This window comes from Bufo bufo, chromosome 4 (assembly GCF_905171765.1).
Source record: "Bufo bufo chromosome 4, aBufBuf1.1, whole genome shotgun sequence".
In the NCBI taxonomy this organism is placed as follows: domain Eukaryota; kingdom Metazoa; phylum Chordata; class Amphibia; order Anura; family Bufonidae; genus Bufo; species Bufo bufo.
Window position 1 is genome coordinate 7,489,263 of NC_053392.1, and position 12,493 is coordinate 7,501,755.

General features: G+C 50.8%; 3 protein-coding genes across 3 annotated transcripts in view; 2 read left to right on the forward strand and 1 right to left on the reverse strand.

The window, feature by feature from the left end:
- LOC120998324 (aspartic and glutamic acid-rich protein-like) overlaps positions 1–12,493 on the forward strand; it is a 2,513,920-nt gene that overhangs the window by 914,567 nt on the left and 1,586,860 nt on the right. The window contains exons 8-11 of the mRNA XM_040428985.1: positions 10,405–10,483; positions 10,571–10,662; positions 10,742–10,820; positions 10,918–11,012. Coding sequence (XP_040284919.1) covers positions 10,405–10,483; positions 10,571–10,662; positions 10,742–10,820; positions 10,918–11,012 — 345 coding nt within the window. The remainder of the gene's footprint in view (positions 1–10,404; positions 10,484–10,570; positions 10,663–10,741; positions 10,821–10,917; positions 11,013–12,493) is intronic.
- LOC120998330 (zinc finger protein OZF-like) overlaps positions 1–12,493 on the forward strand; it is a 354,466-nt gene that overhangs the window by 260,983 nt on the left and 80,990 nt on the right. The gene's annotated exons all lie outside the window — the stretch shown is intronic.
- The window catches only part of LOC120998305 (gastrula zinc finger protein XlCGF26.1-like), a 4,064,644-nt gene that overhangs the window by 7,604 nt on the left and 4,044,547 nt on the right, over positions 1–12,493 (reverse strand). The gene's annotated exons all lie outside the window — the stretch shown is intronic.

A 12,493-nucleotide genomic window follows, 5' to 3' on the forward strand; every position in this document is an offset into this window, starting at 1 on the left:
TCCACAGATCCCCCCATAATAGTGCCATCCACAGATCCCCCCATAATAGTGCCATCCACAGATCCCCCCATAATAGTGCCATCCACAGATCCCCCCATAACAGTGCCATCCACAGATCCCCCCATAATAGTGCCATCCACAGATCCCCCCATAATAGTGTCATCCACAGATCCCCCCATAATAGTGCCACCCACAGATCCCCCCCATAATAGTGCCACCCACAGATCCCCCCCATAATAGTGCCATCCACAGATCCCCCCATAATAGTGCCATCCACAGATCCCCCCATAATAGTGCCATCCACAGATCCCCCCATAATAGTGCCATCCACAGATCCCCCTCCCATAACAGCCCTGGCCCCGCCGCTCACAGCAGTATCCCTTAACCGGCAGTAACTTTTACTTTAAATCACCGCATCTTCTTTTACCTTACAATGAAGCTCCAGTAACAGACAGAGCGGGCGGCGTAACGTCACTTACTCACCTGATGCGCCTGCTCCGCCTATTTTATGAATGAAGCAGGCGGAGCATGCGCGTCACGTGAGTAAGTGACGTTACGCCGCCGCCCGCTCTGTCTGTTACTGGAGCTTCATTGTAAGGTAATAAAGATGCGGTGATCTAAAGTTCAAGGATCCGCAAGCACAGCGCCTGACCGACCGCATAGCAATGAATCGGCCGATTATTCGATAACGGGATTCGTTGACAACGAATCCAGTTATCGAATATTATCGATAACGTTGATTAATCGTTGCAGCCCTAGACGAGAGCGCACCCTATATCAGTACTGAACTCCCATAGAGGGAGGAGAGCGCCCCCAGATATCAGGACTGAACCCCCATAGAGGGAGAAGAGCGCCCCCCGATATCAGGGCTGAACCCCCATAGAGGGAGGAGAGCACCCCCCGATATCAGGACTGAACCCCCATAGAGGGAGAAGAGCGCCCCCCGATATCAGGGCTGAACCCCCATAGAGGGAGGAGAGCGCCCCCCGATATCAGGACTGAACCCCCATAGAGGGACGAGAGCGCCCCCCGATATCAGGGCTGAACCCCCATAGAGGGACGGGAGCGCCCCCTATATCAGGACTGAACCCCCATAGAGGGAGGAGAGCGCCCCCAGATATCAGGACTGAACCCCCATAGAGGGAGAAGAGCGCCCCCCGATATCAGGGCTGAACCCCCATAGAGGGAGGAGAGCGCCCCCCGATATCAGGACTGAAACCCCATAGAGGGACGAAAGCGCCCCCCGATATCAGGGCTGAACCCCCATAGAGGGACGGGAGCGCCCCCTATATCAGGACTGAACCCCCATAGAGGGAGGAGAGCGCCCCCCGATATCAGGACTGAAACCCCATAAAGGGAGGAGAGCGCCCCCCGATATCAGGACTGAACCCCCAGAGGGAGGAGAGCGCCCCCCGATATCAGGGCTGAACTCCCATAGAGGGAGGAGAGCGCCCCCCGATATCAGGGCTGAACTCCCATAGAGGGAGGAGAGCGCCCCCCGATATCAGGGCTGAACTCCCATAGAGGGAGGAGAGCACCCCCCGATATCAGGGCTGAACTCCCATAGAGGGAGGAGAGCACCCCCCGATATCAGGACTGAACCCCCATAGAGGGAGGAGAGCGCCCCCCGATATCCAGACTAAACCTCCATAGAGGGAGGAGAGCGCCCCCCGATATCAGGACTGAACCTCCATAGAGGGAGGAGAGCACCACCGATATCAGGTCTGAACCCCCATAGAGGGAGGAGAGCGCCCCCGATATCAGAACTGAACCTCCATAGAGGGAGAAGAGCACCACCGATATCAGGGCTGAAACCCCATAGAGGGAGGAGAGCGCCCCCCGATATCAGGACTGAACCTCCATAGAGGGAGGAGAGCACCACCGATATCAGGGCTGAAACCCCATAGAGGGAGGAGAGCGCCCCCCGATATCAGGGCTGAACCCCCATAGAGGGAGGAGAGCGCCTCCCAGATATCAGGACTGAACCCCCATAGAGGGAGGAGAGCGCCCCCCGATATCAGGACTGAACCCCCATAGAGGGAGGAGAGCGCCCCCCGATATCAGGGCTGAACCCCCATAGAGGGACGAGAGCGCCCCCAGATATCAGGGCTGAACCCCCATAGAGGGAGGAGAGCGCCCCCCGATATCAGGACTGAACCCCCATAGAGGGAGGAGAGCGCCCCCCGATATCAGGGCTGAACCCCCATAGAGGGACGAGAGCGCCCCCAGATATCAGGACTGAACCCCCATAGAGGGAGGAGAGCGCCCCCCGATATCAGGACTGAACCCCCATAGAGGGAGGAGAGCGCCCCCGATATCAGGACTGAACCCCCATAGAGGGAGGAGAGCGCCCCCGATATCAGGACTGAACCCCCATAGAGGGACGGGAGCGCCCCCCGATATCAGGACTGAACCTCCATAGAGGGAGGAGAGCGCCCCCCGATATCAGGGCTAAACCCCCATAGAGGGAGGACACGCCCCCTCCACAGCCTTCCCATGGAGGACACGCCCCCTGCACAGAGCTCCTATGGGAAGGTCCTTCCTCGAGGTGTCCGCTGTGGTTTCCGGATAAATCTCCCCCAGACGTCATCTCTCCCCGCACACCCAGCAGTGTCAGCCCGGAGCAGACCCGTCCACAGCTCCTGTTACCTGGGAGGGGAGCCTCCATCATGGCGGCCGGGGACAGCTTCTCCATGGGGACAGTGAGCGGAAGGACCTGCGGTGACGTCATTGTCATCTGACAAGAGTATGAAAGGGCGGAGCTCACGTGACTTGACGTGATAACGTCAAGTCACCTGAGGGGAGATGCCATCATGTCGACCGTGGGCAAATCCTCCTCTGGCCCCGCCCACAAATAATCTCCACAACTAACATCCCTCAGCCTGGGCCATACAGCACTGAGCAACAGGACCTGCGGTGACGTCACTGTCATGTGACCAGAGCAGGAAGGGGAGGAGCTCAGCAGTGCAGACATTTGGCGCTAAAAGGCCTGTCGTGACGTCACTGTCATGTGACCAGAGCAGGAAAAGGCGGAGCTCAGCAGTGCAGACATTTGGTGCTACAGGACCTGCGGTGACGTCACCGTCATGTGATCCCAGCAGTTGTGGGCGGGAGCTATGTAGTGCAGAGGAATGATGGCGCAGAAGCTGTAAAGACGTCATGTGACCTGAAGGGGCGGAGCTTTTTTGTATTATAAAAGATTAGATCCTCTGATATCACATAGCAGCCTGGGAGTTGTAGTTCTCTCCATTTTATATCTTCTCCTGTAATGTCCTCTAATGTCACATAATTACAGGCTGGACATGCTGGGAGTTGTAGTCCTCTCCTACCTCCTCCTGTAATGTCCTCTGATATCACATAGTAACAGGCTGGACATGCTGGGAGTTGTAGTCCTCTCCTACCTCCTCCTGTAATGTCCTCTGATATCACATAGTAACAGGCTGGACATGCTGGGAGTTGTAGTCCTCTCCTACCTCCTCCTGTAATGTCCTCTGATATCACATAATTACAGGCTGGACATGCTGGGAGTTGTAGTCCTCTCCTACCTCCTCCTGTAATGTCCTCTGATATCACATAATAACAGGCTGGACATGCTGGGAGTTGTAGTCCTCTCCTACCTCCTCCTGTAATGTCCTCTGATATCACATAATAACAGTCTGGACATGCTGGGAGTTGTAGTCCTCTCCTACCTCCTCCTGTAATGTCCTCTGATATCACATAATAACAGGCTGGACATGCTGGGAGTTGTAGTCCTCTCCTACCTCCTCCTGTAATGTCCTCTGATATCACATAATAACAGGCTGGACATGCTGGGAGTTGTAGTCCTCTCCTACCTCCTCCTGTAATGTCCTCTGATATCACATAATAACGGGCTGGACATGCTGGGAGTTGTAGTCCTCTCCTACCTCCTCCTGTAATGTCCTCTGATATCACATAATAACAGGCTGGACATGCTGGGAGTTGTAGTCCTCTCCTACCTCCTTCTGTAATGTCCTCTGATATCACATAATAACAGGCTGGACATGCTGGGAGTTGTAGTCCTCTCCTCCCTCCTGTAATGTCCTCTGATATCACATAATAACGGGCTGGACATGCTGGGAGTTGTAGTCCTCTCCTACCTCCTCCTGTAATGTCCTCTGATGTCACATAATAACAGGCTGGACATGCTGGGAGTTGTAGTCCTCTCCTCCCTCCTCCTGTAATGTCCTCTGATATCACATAATAACAGGCTGGACATGCTGGGAGTTGTAGTCCTCTCCTACCTCCTTCTGTAATGTCCTCTGATATCACATAATAACAGGCTGGACATGCTGGGAGTTGTAGTCCTCTCCTACCTCCTCCTGTAATGTCCTCTGATATCACATAATAACAGGCTGGACATGCTGGGAGTTGTAGTCCTCTCCTACCTCCTCCTGTAATGTCCTCTGATATCACATAATAACAGGCTGGACATGCTGGGAGTTGTAGTCCTCTCCTACCTCCTCCTGTAATGTCCTCTGATATCACATAATAACAGGCTGGACATGCTGGGAGTTGTAGAGAGCGATTCAGGAGGGGTCACAGGTAGGACCGCATCGGCGATTCAGGAGTGGTCACAGACAGGACCGTATGGGTGATTCAGGAGGGGTCACAGAAAAGGACCGCGCGGGCGATTCAGGCGGGGTCACAGACAGGACCGCATGTGCATCAGGCAGTTATTAGGCAAATGCCTCTCACCTTCAGTCACTAGGGGCACTGCAGCCTGGTGGTCTGAGGCTCTGGGGGTCCTCAGGCGGCTGCGCTCTGTCCTCCCCGGGATCAGGGCTGAAGATGGACAATGTAGAAGGATGAGAATCAGACCTTGGAGTGACGCCGCCTCATAGAGCACTGCGGGGAACTGGGCAATGCGGCAATTCTGGGACGGCATGAGCCCTTCATCAGGTAACTCACACCATAACACGCAGGACCGCGGTGCGAGAAACAATGGCCGCCCCGCTGGTGATCTGCAGCTGTTTGCAAAACTACAACTCTCAGCAGGCCCAAACTGCCTACAGCAGGGCATGGTGGGAGTTGTAGTTTTACAACAGCTGGAGAGCCGCGGGTCCCTGTCCTGTACCCTGCTCTCACAGGCAGCTATAGAAGTATAATTAGGGGGCGGGGCCTATCCTCCCCCATGGGCCCCATAGCAGCGGCATGCTGGCAGCCATTAGAGGGACGCCACTGGCTCCGCCTACTCAAATCACATGATGGTGACCTCATCGCAGGTGTTCCACAGGAGCTCCGCCCCTTCCTCACTGATCACATGACAGAGATGTCATGGCAGGTCCTTTACCTCCTCTTCTCCCCTGTCCAGCTGAGCTCCGCCCCCTGCACTGATCACATGACAGTGACGTCACCGCAGGTCCTTCAGCTGTTCTGTGGAGGATCCTGGGCTGCTGAGCTCCGCCCCTTGCACTGATCACATGACAGTGACGTCACAACAGGTCCTTCAGCTGTTCTGTGGAGGAGCAGTGATGATGGAGGATCCTGGGCTGCTGAGCTCCGCCCCCTGCACTGATCACATGACAGTGACGTCACCACAGGTCCTTCAGCTGTTCTGTGGAGGAGCAGTGTTGATGGAGGATCCTGGGCTGCTGAGCTCCGCCCCCTGCACTGATCACATGACAGTGACGTCACCACAGGTCCTTCAGCTGTTCTGTGGAGGAGCAGTGATGATGGAGGATCCTGGGCTGCTGAGCTCCCCCGGTAGGATGCTGCGTGTGGAGACTGGGATTATCCCCCCCCCCCCTCCCCCTCCGTGATGGGGGTTATACTCTCTCCTGTGATGGGGGTTATACTCTCTCCTGTGATGGGGGTTATACTCTCCTGTGATGGGGGTTATACTCTCCTGTGATGGGGGTTATACTCTCTCCTGTGATGGGGGTTATACTCTCTCCTGTGATGGGGGTTATACTCTCCTGTGATGGGGGTTATACTCCCTCCTGTGATGGGGGTTATACTCCCTCCTGTGATGGGGGTTATACTCTCTCCTGTGATGGGGGTTATACTCTCTCCTGTGATGGGGGTTATACTCTCTCCTGTGATGGGGGTTATACTCCCTCCTGTGATGGGGGTTATACTCTCTCCTGTGATGGGGGTTATACTCTCTCCTGCGATGGGGGTTATACTCTCTCCTGCGATGGGGGTTATACTCTCTCCTGTGATGGGGGTTCTACTCTCTCCTGTGATGGGGGTTATACTCTCTCCTGTGATGGGTGTTATACTCTCTCCTGTGATGGGGGTTATACTCTCTCCTGTGATGGGGGTTATACTCTCTCCTGTGATGGGGGTTATACTCTCTCCTGTGATGGGGGTTATACTCTCTCCTGTGATGGGGGTTATACTCTCTCCTGTGATGGGGGTTATACTCTCTCCTGTGATGGGGGTTATACTCTCCTGTGATGGGGGTTATACTCTCCTCAGAAGGGCCGCTCCTCACTGCTGAGGACAGTCATTGGCTGCAGTGATGTCATGTGACCCTGTGATGTCAGAGTGTGACTCCTGCTTGGTGACCCCTTTGCGTTGTACGTGTTTTGTTGATTATTTGTTTTGGGCCTTTTCTTCTCTCCTATAACCTCTTATAGGGTTTGACCATTACAAGGACTTGTCCACACGACAGGAGATTCCTGCTGCGCTTTCACCCAGTCAGCAGGAGCCGATCTCTGGACTCCACTCCGGGTCTTCACCCACAATTACTGAAGAAGACTCATTATAACCCAATTCTTGTCAAATAGATAAGAATATGGCGTAAATACGTGTTTATGAGGTCAGGAGATCAGAGATAAGAGCTACACATGAGCCTTCAGGTAGCCTGCAGACTGATTTTAACCCCTGTTACTAAGAAATGGCTGAACATTTTTCATGAAAAAATTATTTTTAGCTCAAAATGAGTAAAAAGCAAAAAAAAAATGCCCCAGGGCCTTAATATTATTTTTCAGTAAAGTTTTACTTTAGCAACAAATGTATCATTTTCACAAGGGGCAACAGGTAAAAAGGCGCCTTAGAATTGTGGTCGTTTCCTGCTGTATGGGCGCAGCGCAGGGCTCAGGAGGGAAGGAGCGCCATTTGGCTTTTGGAGTGTGGTTTTTCTGGAGTGGTCTTTGGGCGCCATGTCATATTTGCAGAGCCCCTGAGGTACCCTTACAAGGGAAACCCCTAATAAGTGACCACATTTTGAAAACTACAACCCTCAAGGTATTTATTAACCCCTCAGAGACCACCAATACAACTTTCTAAGGCAGTCATTATGGGGCATCAGGCTGGGCAGCTGCCTTTATGCAGAGATCTAGTCTAAGTGCTGCACTGGTCTCCAGAGAGCGGGGGCAGGGGTGTGACATAACAGGAGCATCAATCTGCGCTGTTTAACCCCTTACGTGCGCCCACCACATGTAAGAGGTGGTGACAGAGAGCAGACTCCCTCCGACTCCCATCGGCCCGCGCAAATGAGGTTCCGGGTGCCCATATAAGTGCAGGCTCTTAGGCCCCTTGCAGACGAGCGTGTGCGGATTAGGTCTGGATGCGTTCAGTGAAACTCGCACCATTTTTTGGAAAACAATGTCATGTACCACAAAACGATACCAATGAAACTACAAGGAGTCCCACAAAAATCCAGCCCTCACACGTCTCCATAGAGAGAAAAATAAAAAAGTTCTGGGTCTTCGGATGCGGCGAGGAAAAAACATTTCCTTCTTTTAAATAAAACGGTTTTAATTGCACAAAAGCAGTAAAACGGAAAAACTATGGGGGTCATTGATAATGAAATATATGCCCGTTTTCTGGCGTATTTCCGGCGCAGATGGCCGCTCAGTCTGCGACTTCTCCCGCTCACTCCAGGTCTAAAAAAGTGGGCGGGGCCGGCAGACTCGTCTCCGTTATCGTCTTCTGTGCCTTTTTTATGCATAGAAAATGGTCTAAATATAAGAAAGTTTGGACGCTTCCTCCATTTAGATCTGGCGCTGGATGTGCCGAAGTCGAGGAGAGGCCGGCGCCTCTTCAGAACTCTACGGATCCACCGCCAGCGCAGGGGTTTATCAAGAGCGGGGTCTAAAACGGCTGTCCTAATAAATGACCCCCAGAGAATACCTAAAAATCTATAATATTAAAAGCTTATTGCCGTTTTGTTCCCATCTCCTTCCCTGAAAGAGTTAATAAAAATTAAAGGGGTTGTCTCATCTCGGAGATTGGGGGGATATGACTAGGATGGTCCCACCTCTGGCACCCGCACAGGCTCGGCCCCCTCCATTCATTGAAGTCAATGGAGCGGTGGCCGCGCTTGCACAGGGCGCATCCCATTCATTTCAATGGGACTGCCGAAAATAAGGATGAGTATACGTTTTTATTTTTGAGATCCCCCCCCCCCCTTTTATGTGATGTCCGATGATGTTACATGTTGTAGGTCAGGACATCGAGGGGCCAGCGAGAAGAGGCCCCCCCCTGACCACAGGGGCTGGGGACACGTGATGGAGAAGAGGTGGCCGGGGGTAGAGGGGGATCTGCAGGGAAGCCCTTCTCATTAACCCCTGCTGAACTAGACGCTCTTTAAACATTTGGAGGAAAGTAAAAGTAAATGAGCGAGAAGCGACCGGCGTTCCTCTGAAAAAAACTCCTAAAATTCCAATGATTTATGACGATGATTCTAAAAAGCTCATTAAAATCATAAATGTTCTGACAATCGAGAATATGACAGCGGTTCCCACCTTACACTGAATTACCAGGAGTCTCATATCACCGGCCCACTCACTGATGGCGTCCCCCCACAGATCTCATCTCCTGTCCCGGCAGTCCTCTCCGGTCTCATCAGAAAGCCCACACCCATGCCTCAGCTGTCTCTGAACTCCTTCCGTCTAGTCAGACTTAAAGGGGTATTCCAGTTATATGTTATCACCTATCCACAGTGGACTTAGCGAAGTAATAATTTCGGCTCATCAGAGCCAATACATTCTAACACTGTATAGAGCGCTCGCTCCGTACAGTATTCAAACAAAGTTTTATGCGAATCGACTTCGGATGTTTTATCACTCATCCCTATTGATCATTCCTGTGGATAACTGCCGGGATCCCGGACGAGCCCCCAAATATTGTGATGAAGTTTCCTTTATTTTCTATGAAGACCTCTGGGACTCGCCTCTTACAATCTGCCATTACAGTTCATCCCATAACATTGTGCAAAACCAAGATCGTATTGTCCATTTCTGTCCTTATGATATTACAGTCGCATCTAAGGGTTAAAGAGCTGACTCTGGAGTTTTCTAAGATGCCGGCAGTTACAGCAAGAGCCTGGCCATCAGTCACAGCGAGGCCACTGCTCCGATCGAGCAAGCACAGCGCCGTATATGTATGGACTGGATCACTGTGCTGTACATATATGCTGCATCTTGGGAAGGGGTTAAATAGCTCATTGTCCTGTGATAGATGGGGAGAGTTCACTTTGCACAAACAAAAGTCAACTTGCCGTTCTTTGAAGGCCAAAGGAATCCACGCTTAGGTGTCACACCCCACACTGTGTACTGGCCAAGAGCGGAATCTGCAAGTCCCGGTCTACACAGTTCAGCACAACAAAGTTCTACTCCAGACATTAACCCTTTTTCAGGCCAAGGACATACAGTCATGTCAACTTTTTTGTTACATCCTGTATAAAAGATGGCTACACCCCTGTAAGGACCAAGCATTGCTACCTCCTGTCTCCTCAAAGATTGTAAGCTCTTGATGTTGCTTGTACATCTGCTCTCTCAAAGTGTAAAGCGCTGCAGAATATGTTGGTGCCATATAAATAAAGATTATTATTAGTGTTGAGCGAACTTGTGTTTTTAAGTTCGGCGTCTAAAGTTCGGGTTATCGAAGAATCACGTTATGTATTCTAAATTCCGTTGTGGTCCGCGGTAGCGGAATCCATAACGCGATTCTTCGATAACCCGAACTTTAGACGCCGAACTTAAAACACAAGTTCGCTCAACACTAATTATTATGCGTCTTACACCTGCTGAAAAAGGATTCACCTGAGGAATGAATGAAAGCAGAGTCTATGGATGGAACAGGGATTTCTATGTGAGGTGACGGGATTATCTTGGGGTCTTGCAGAAAGTTGTTGTGGAGCAGAACATTGTTATTTAGGCCCCGATCACTAAACCTGGAAGTGAAGGAGCTGAGAGAAGAGTCTGATCTATAGACAGATCTACAGGAGGCCATGTATTCAGTAACTGTGTGCTTGTGTCTCCACAGATGGATCCAGGAGGAGAAATTCCCCCAAGAGATGTCCCCGTCCTCTGTATTCCCAGGACTGTGCAGAGGAGAAGCTCCCAGAGAACCATCAGGTAGATGGAGCTGAAGTCTCCCCAGAATCTGACCAGAAAGAGATTGAACCAAAGACCATTTTACATTTCTCTTTAGGATGAAAATATAAATGTTATTAAGATTGAGGTTAAAGATGAAGAAGACGACGAGACGGATTTATGGGGCGATCGGCAGGGTACGGAGGGGGCTGTAATGGGTCACCTGGATACTACTCCCATCATCTCATGTAATAATCTCTCCTGTCCCTGTGTGTTTCCTTCAGATGGACTTATAGAAGGAAATCCCCCTGAGAGATGTCCCCGTCCTCTGTATTCCCAGGACTGTCCAGAGGAGAAGCTCCCAGAGAACCATCAGGTAGATGAAGCTGAAGTCTCCCCAGAATCTGACCAGAAAGGGATTGAACCAAAGATCATTTTACATTTCTCTTCTTTAGGATGAAAATCTGATGGATATTAAGGCTGAGGTTAAAGATGAAGCAGAAGAGGAGACGGATTTATGGGGCGATCAGCAGGGTAAGGAGGGGGGCTGTCATGGGTCACCTGGATACTACTCCCATCATCTCATCATCACATGTAATAATCTCTCCTGTCCCTGTGTTATCTCCTGTAGATACTGACTCCAGCAGGAGAAGTCCCCCCGAGAGATGTCCCCGTCCTCTGTATTCCCAGGACTGTCCAGAGGAGAAGCTCCCAGAGAACCATCAGGTAGATAGAGCTGAGCCCTATACACATCTATATAGGGGGGTCCTGCAGTCATAGAGGGGTCATAGATGGTGGGGGTCTCTTATGTGGATCTGTTAGATTTCCCACCTGTCTGCTGTATTGTCCTGAATTGTTACAGATGACAAATCAGGGGGAAGATGTGACTGATATTAAAGTGGAGAATGGAGAAGAGCGGATGATGGGCGATCCCCCGTGTAAGAGTGAGGTGGAGGAGGACATTCCAGTCCATGTGACCACAGGTATGGAATCATGAATGGAGGAAGGGAGTTGGGAGGTTTCTTCTAGTAAGGCTTCAGTAAAGTAGCACTCCGGGCAGTGACACCTGTGTTATGTGCAGGAGCGGAGGGAGTTGTGACTGCACATAGACATCCTCTCCTTGATCTTCTCTCCATCTTCCTATGCTCCAGGCTGAACGCTAGGCTTAGTATCAGGTTTTGGGGTGCATCGGCTGTGATAAACGGCTGCACTAATTGCCGGGTCTGAGAAAACTCAGTTTAACCACTTAAGCTTCACAGTCAATGCTCCACAGGGTTATCTTTGACAAAAGCCCTGTGGTATGTAGTAATGGCTGTTATACCTCAGGTAGGTGACATCAGATGCCGGGTGTTATAGATGACATTACTTCTACACTATAAAGGCTGGAGACATGTAGTAATGGCTGTTATACCTCAGGTAGGTGTCATCAGATGCCGGGGGTTATAGGTGACATTACTTCTACACTATAAAGGCTGGAGACATGTAGTAATGGTTGTTATACCTCAGGTAGGTGACATCAGATGCCGGGTGTTATAGATGACATTACTTCTACACTATAAAGGCTGGAGACATGTAGTAATGGCTGTTATACCTCAGGTAGGTGACATCAGATGCCGGGTGTTATAGATGACATTACTTCTACACTATAAAGGCTGGAGACATGTAGTAATGGCTTATACCTCAGGTAGGTGTCATCAGATGCCGGGTGTTATAGATGACATTACTACTACACTATAAAGACTGGAGACATGTAGTAATGGCTGTTATTCCTCAGGTAGGTGTCATCAGATGCCGGGTGTTATAGATGGCATTACTACTACACTATAAAGGCTGGAGACATGTAGTAATGGCTGTTATACCTCAGGTAGGTGACATCAGATGCCGGGTGTTATAGATGACATTACTTCTACACTATAAAGGCTGGAGACATGTAGTAATGACCTCAGGTAGGTGTCATCAGATGCCGGGTGTTATAGATGACATTACTACTACACTATAAAGGCTGGAGACATGTAGTAATGGCTGTTATACCTCAGGTAGGTGTCATCAGATGCCGGGTGTTATAGATGACATTACTTCTACACTATAAAGGCTGGAGACATGAAGTAAAGGCTGTTATACCTCAGGTAGGTGTCATCAGATGCCGGGTGTTATAGATGACATTACTACTACACTATAAAGGCTGGAGACATGAAGTAAAGGCTGTT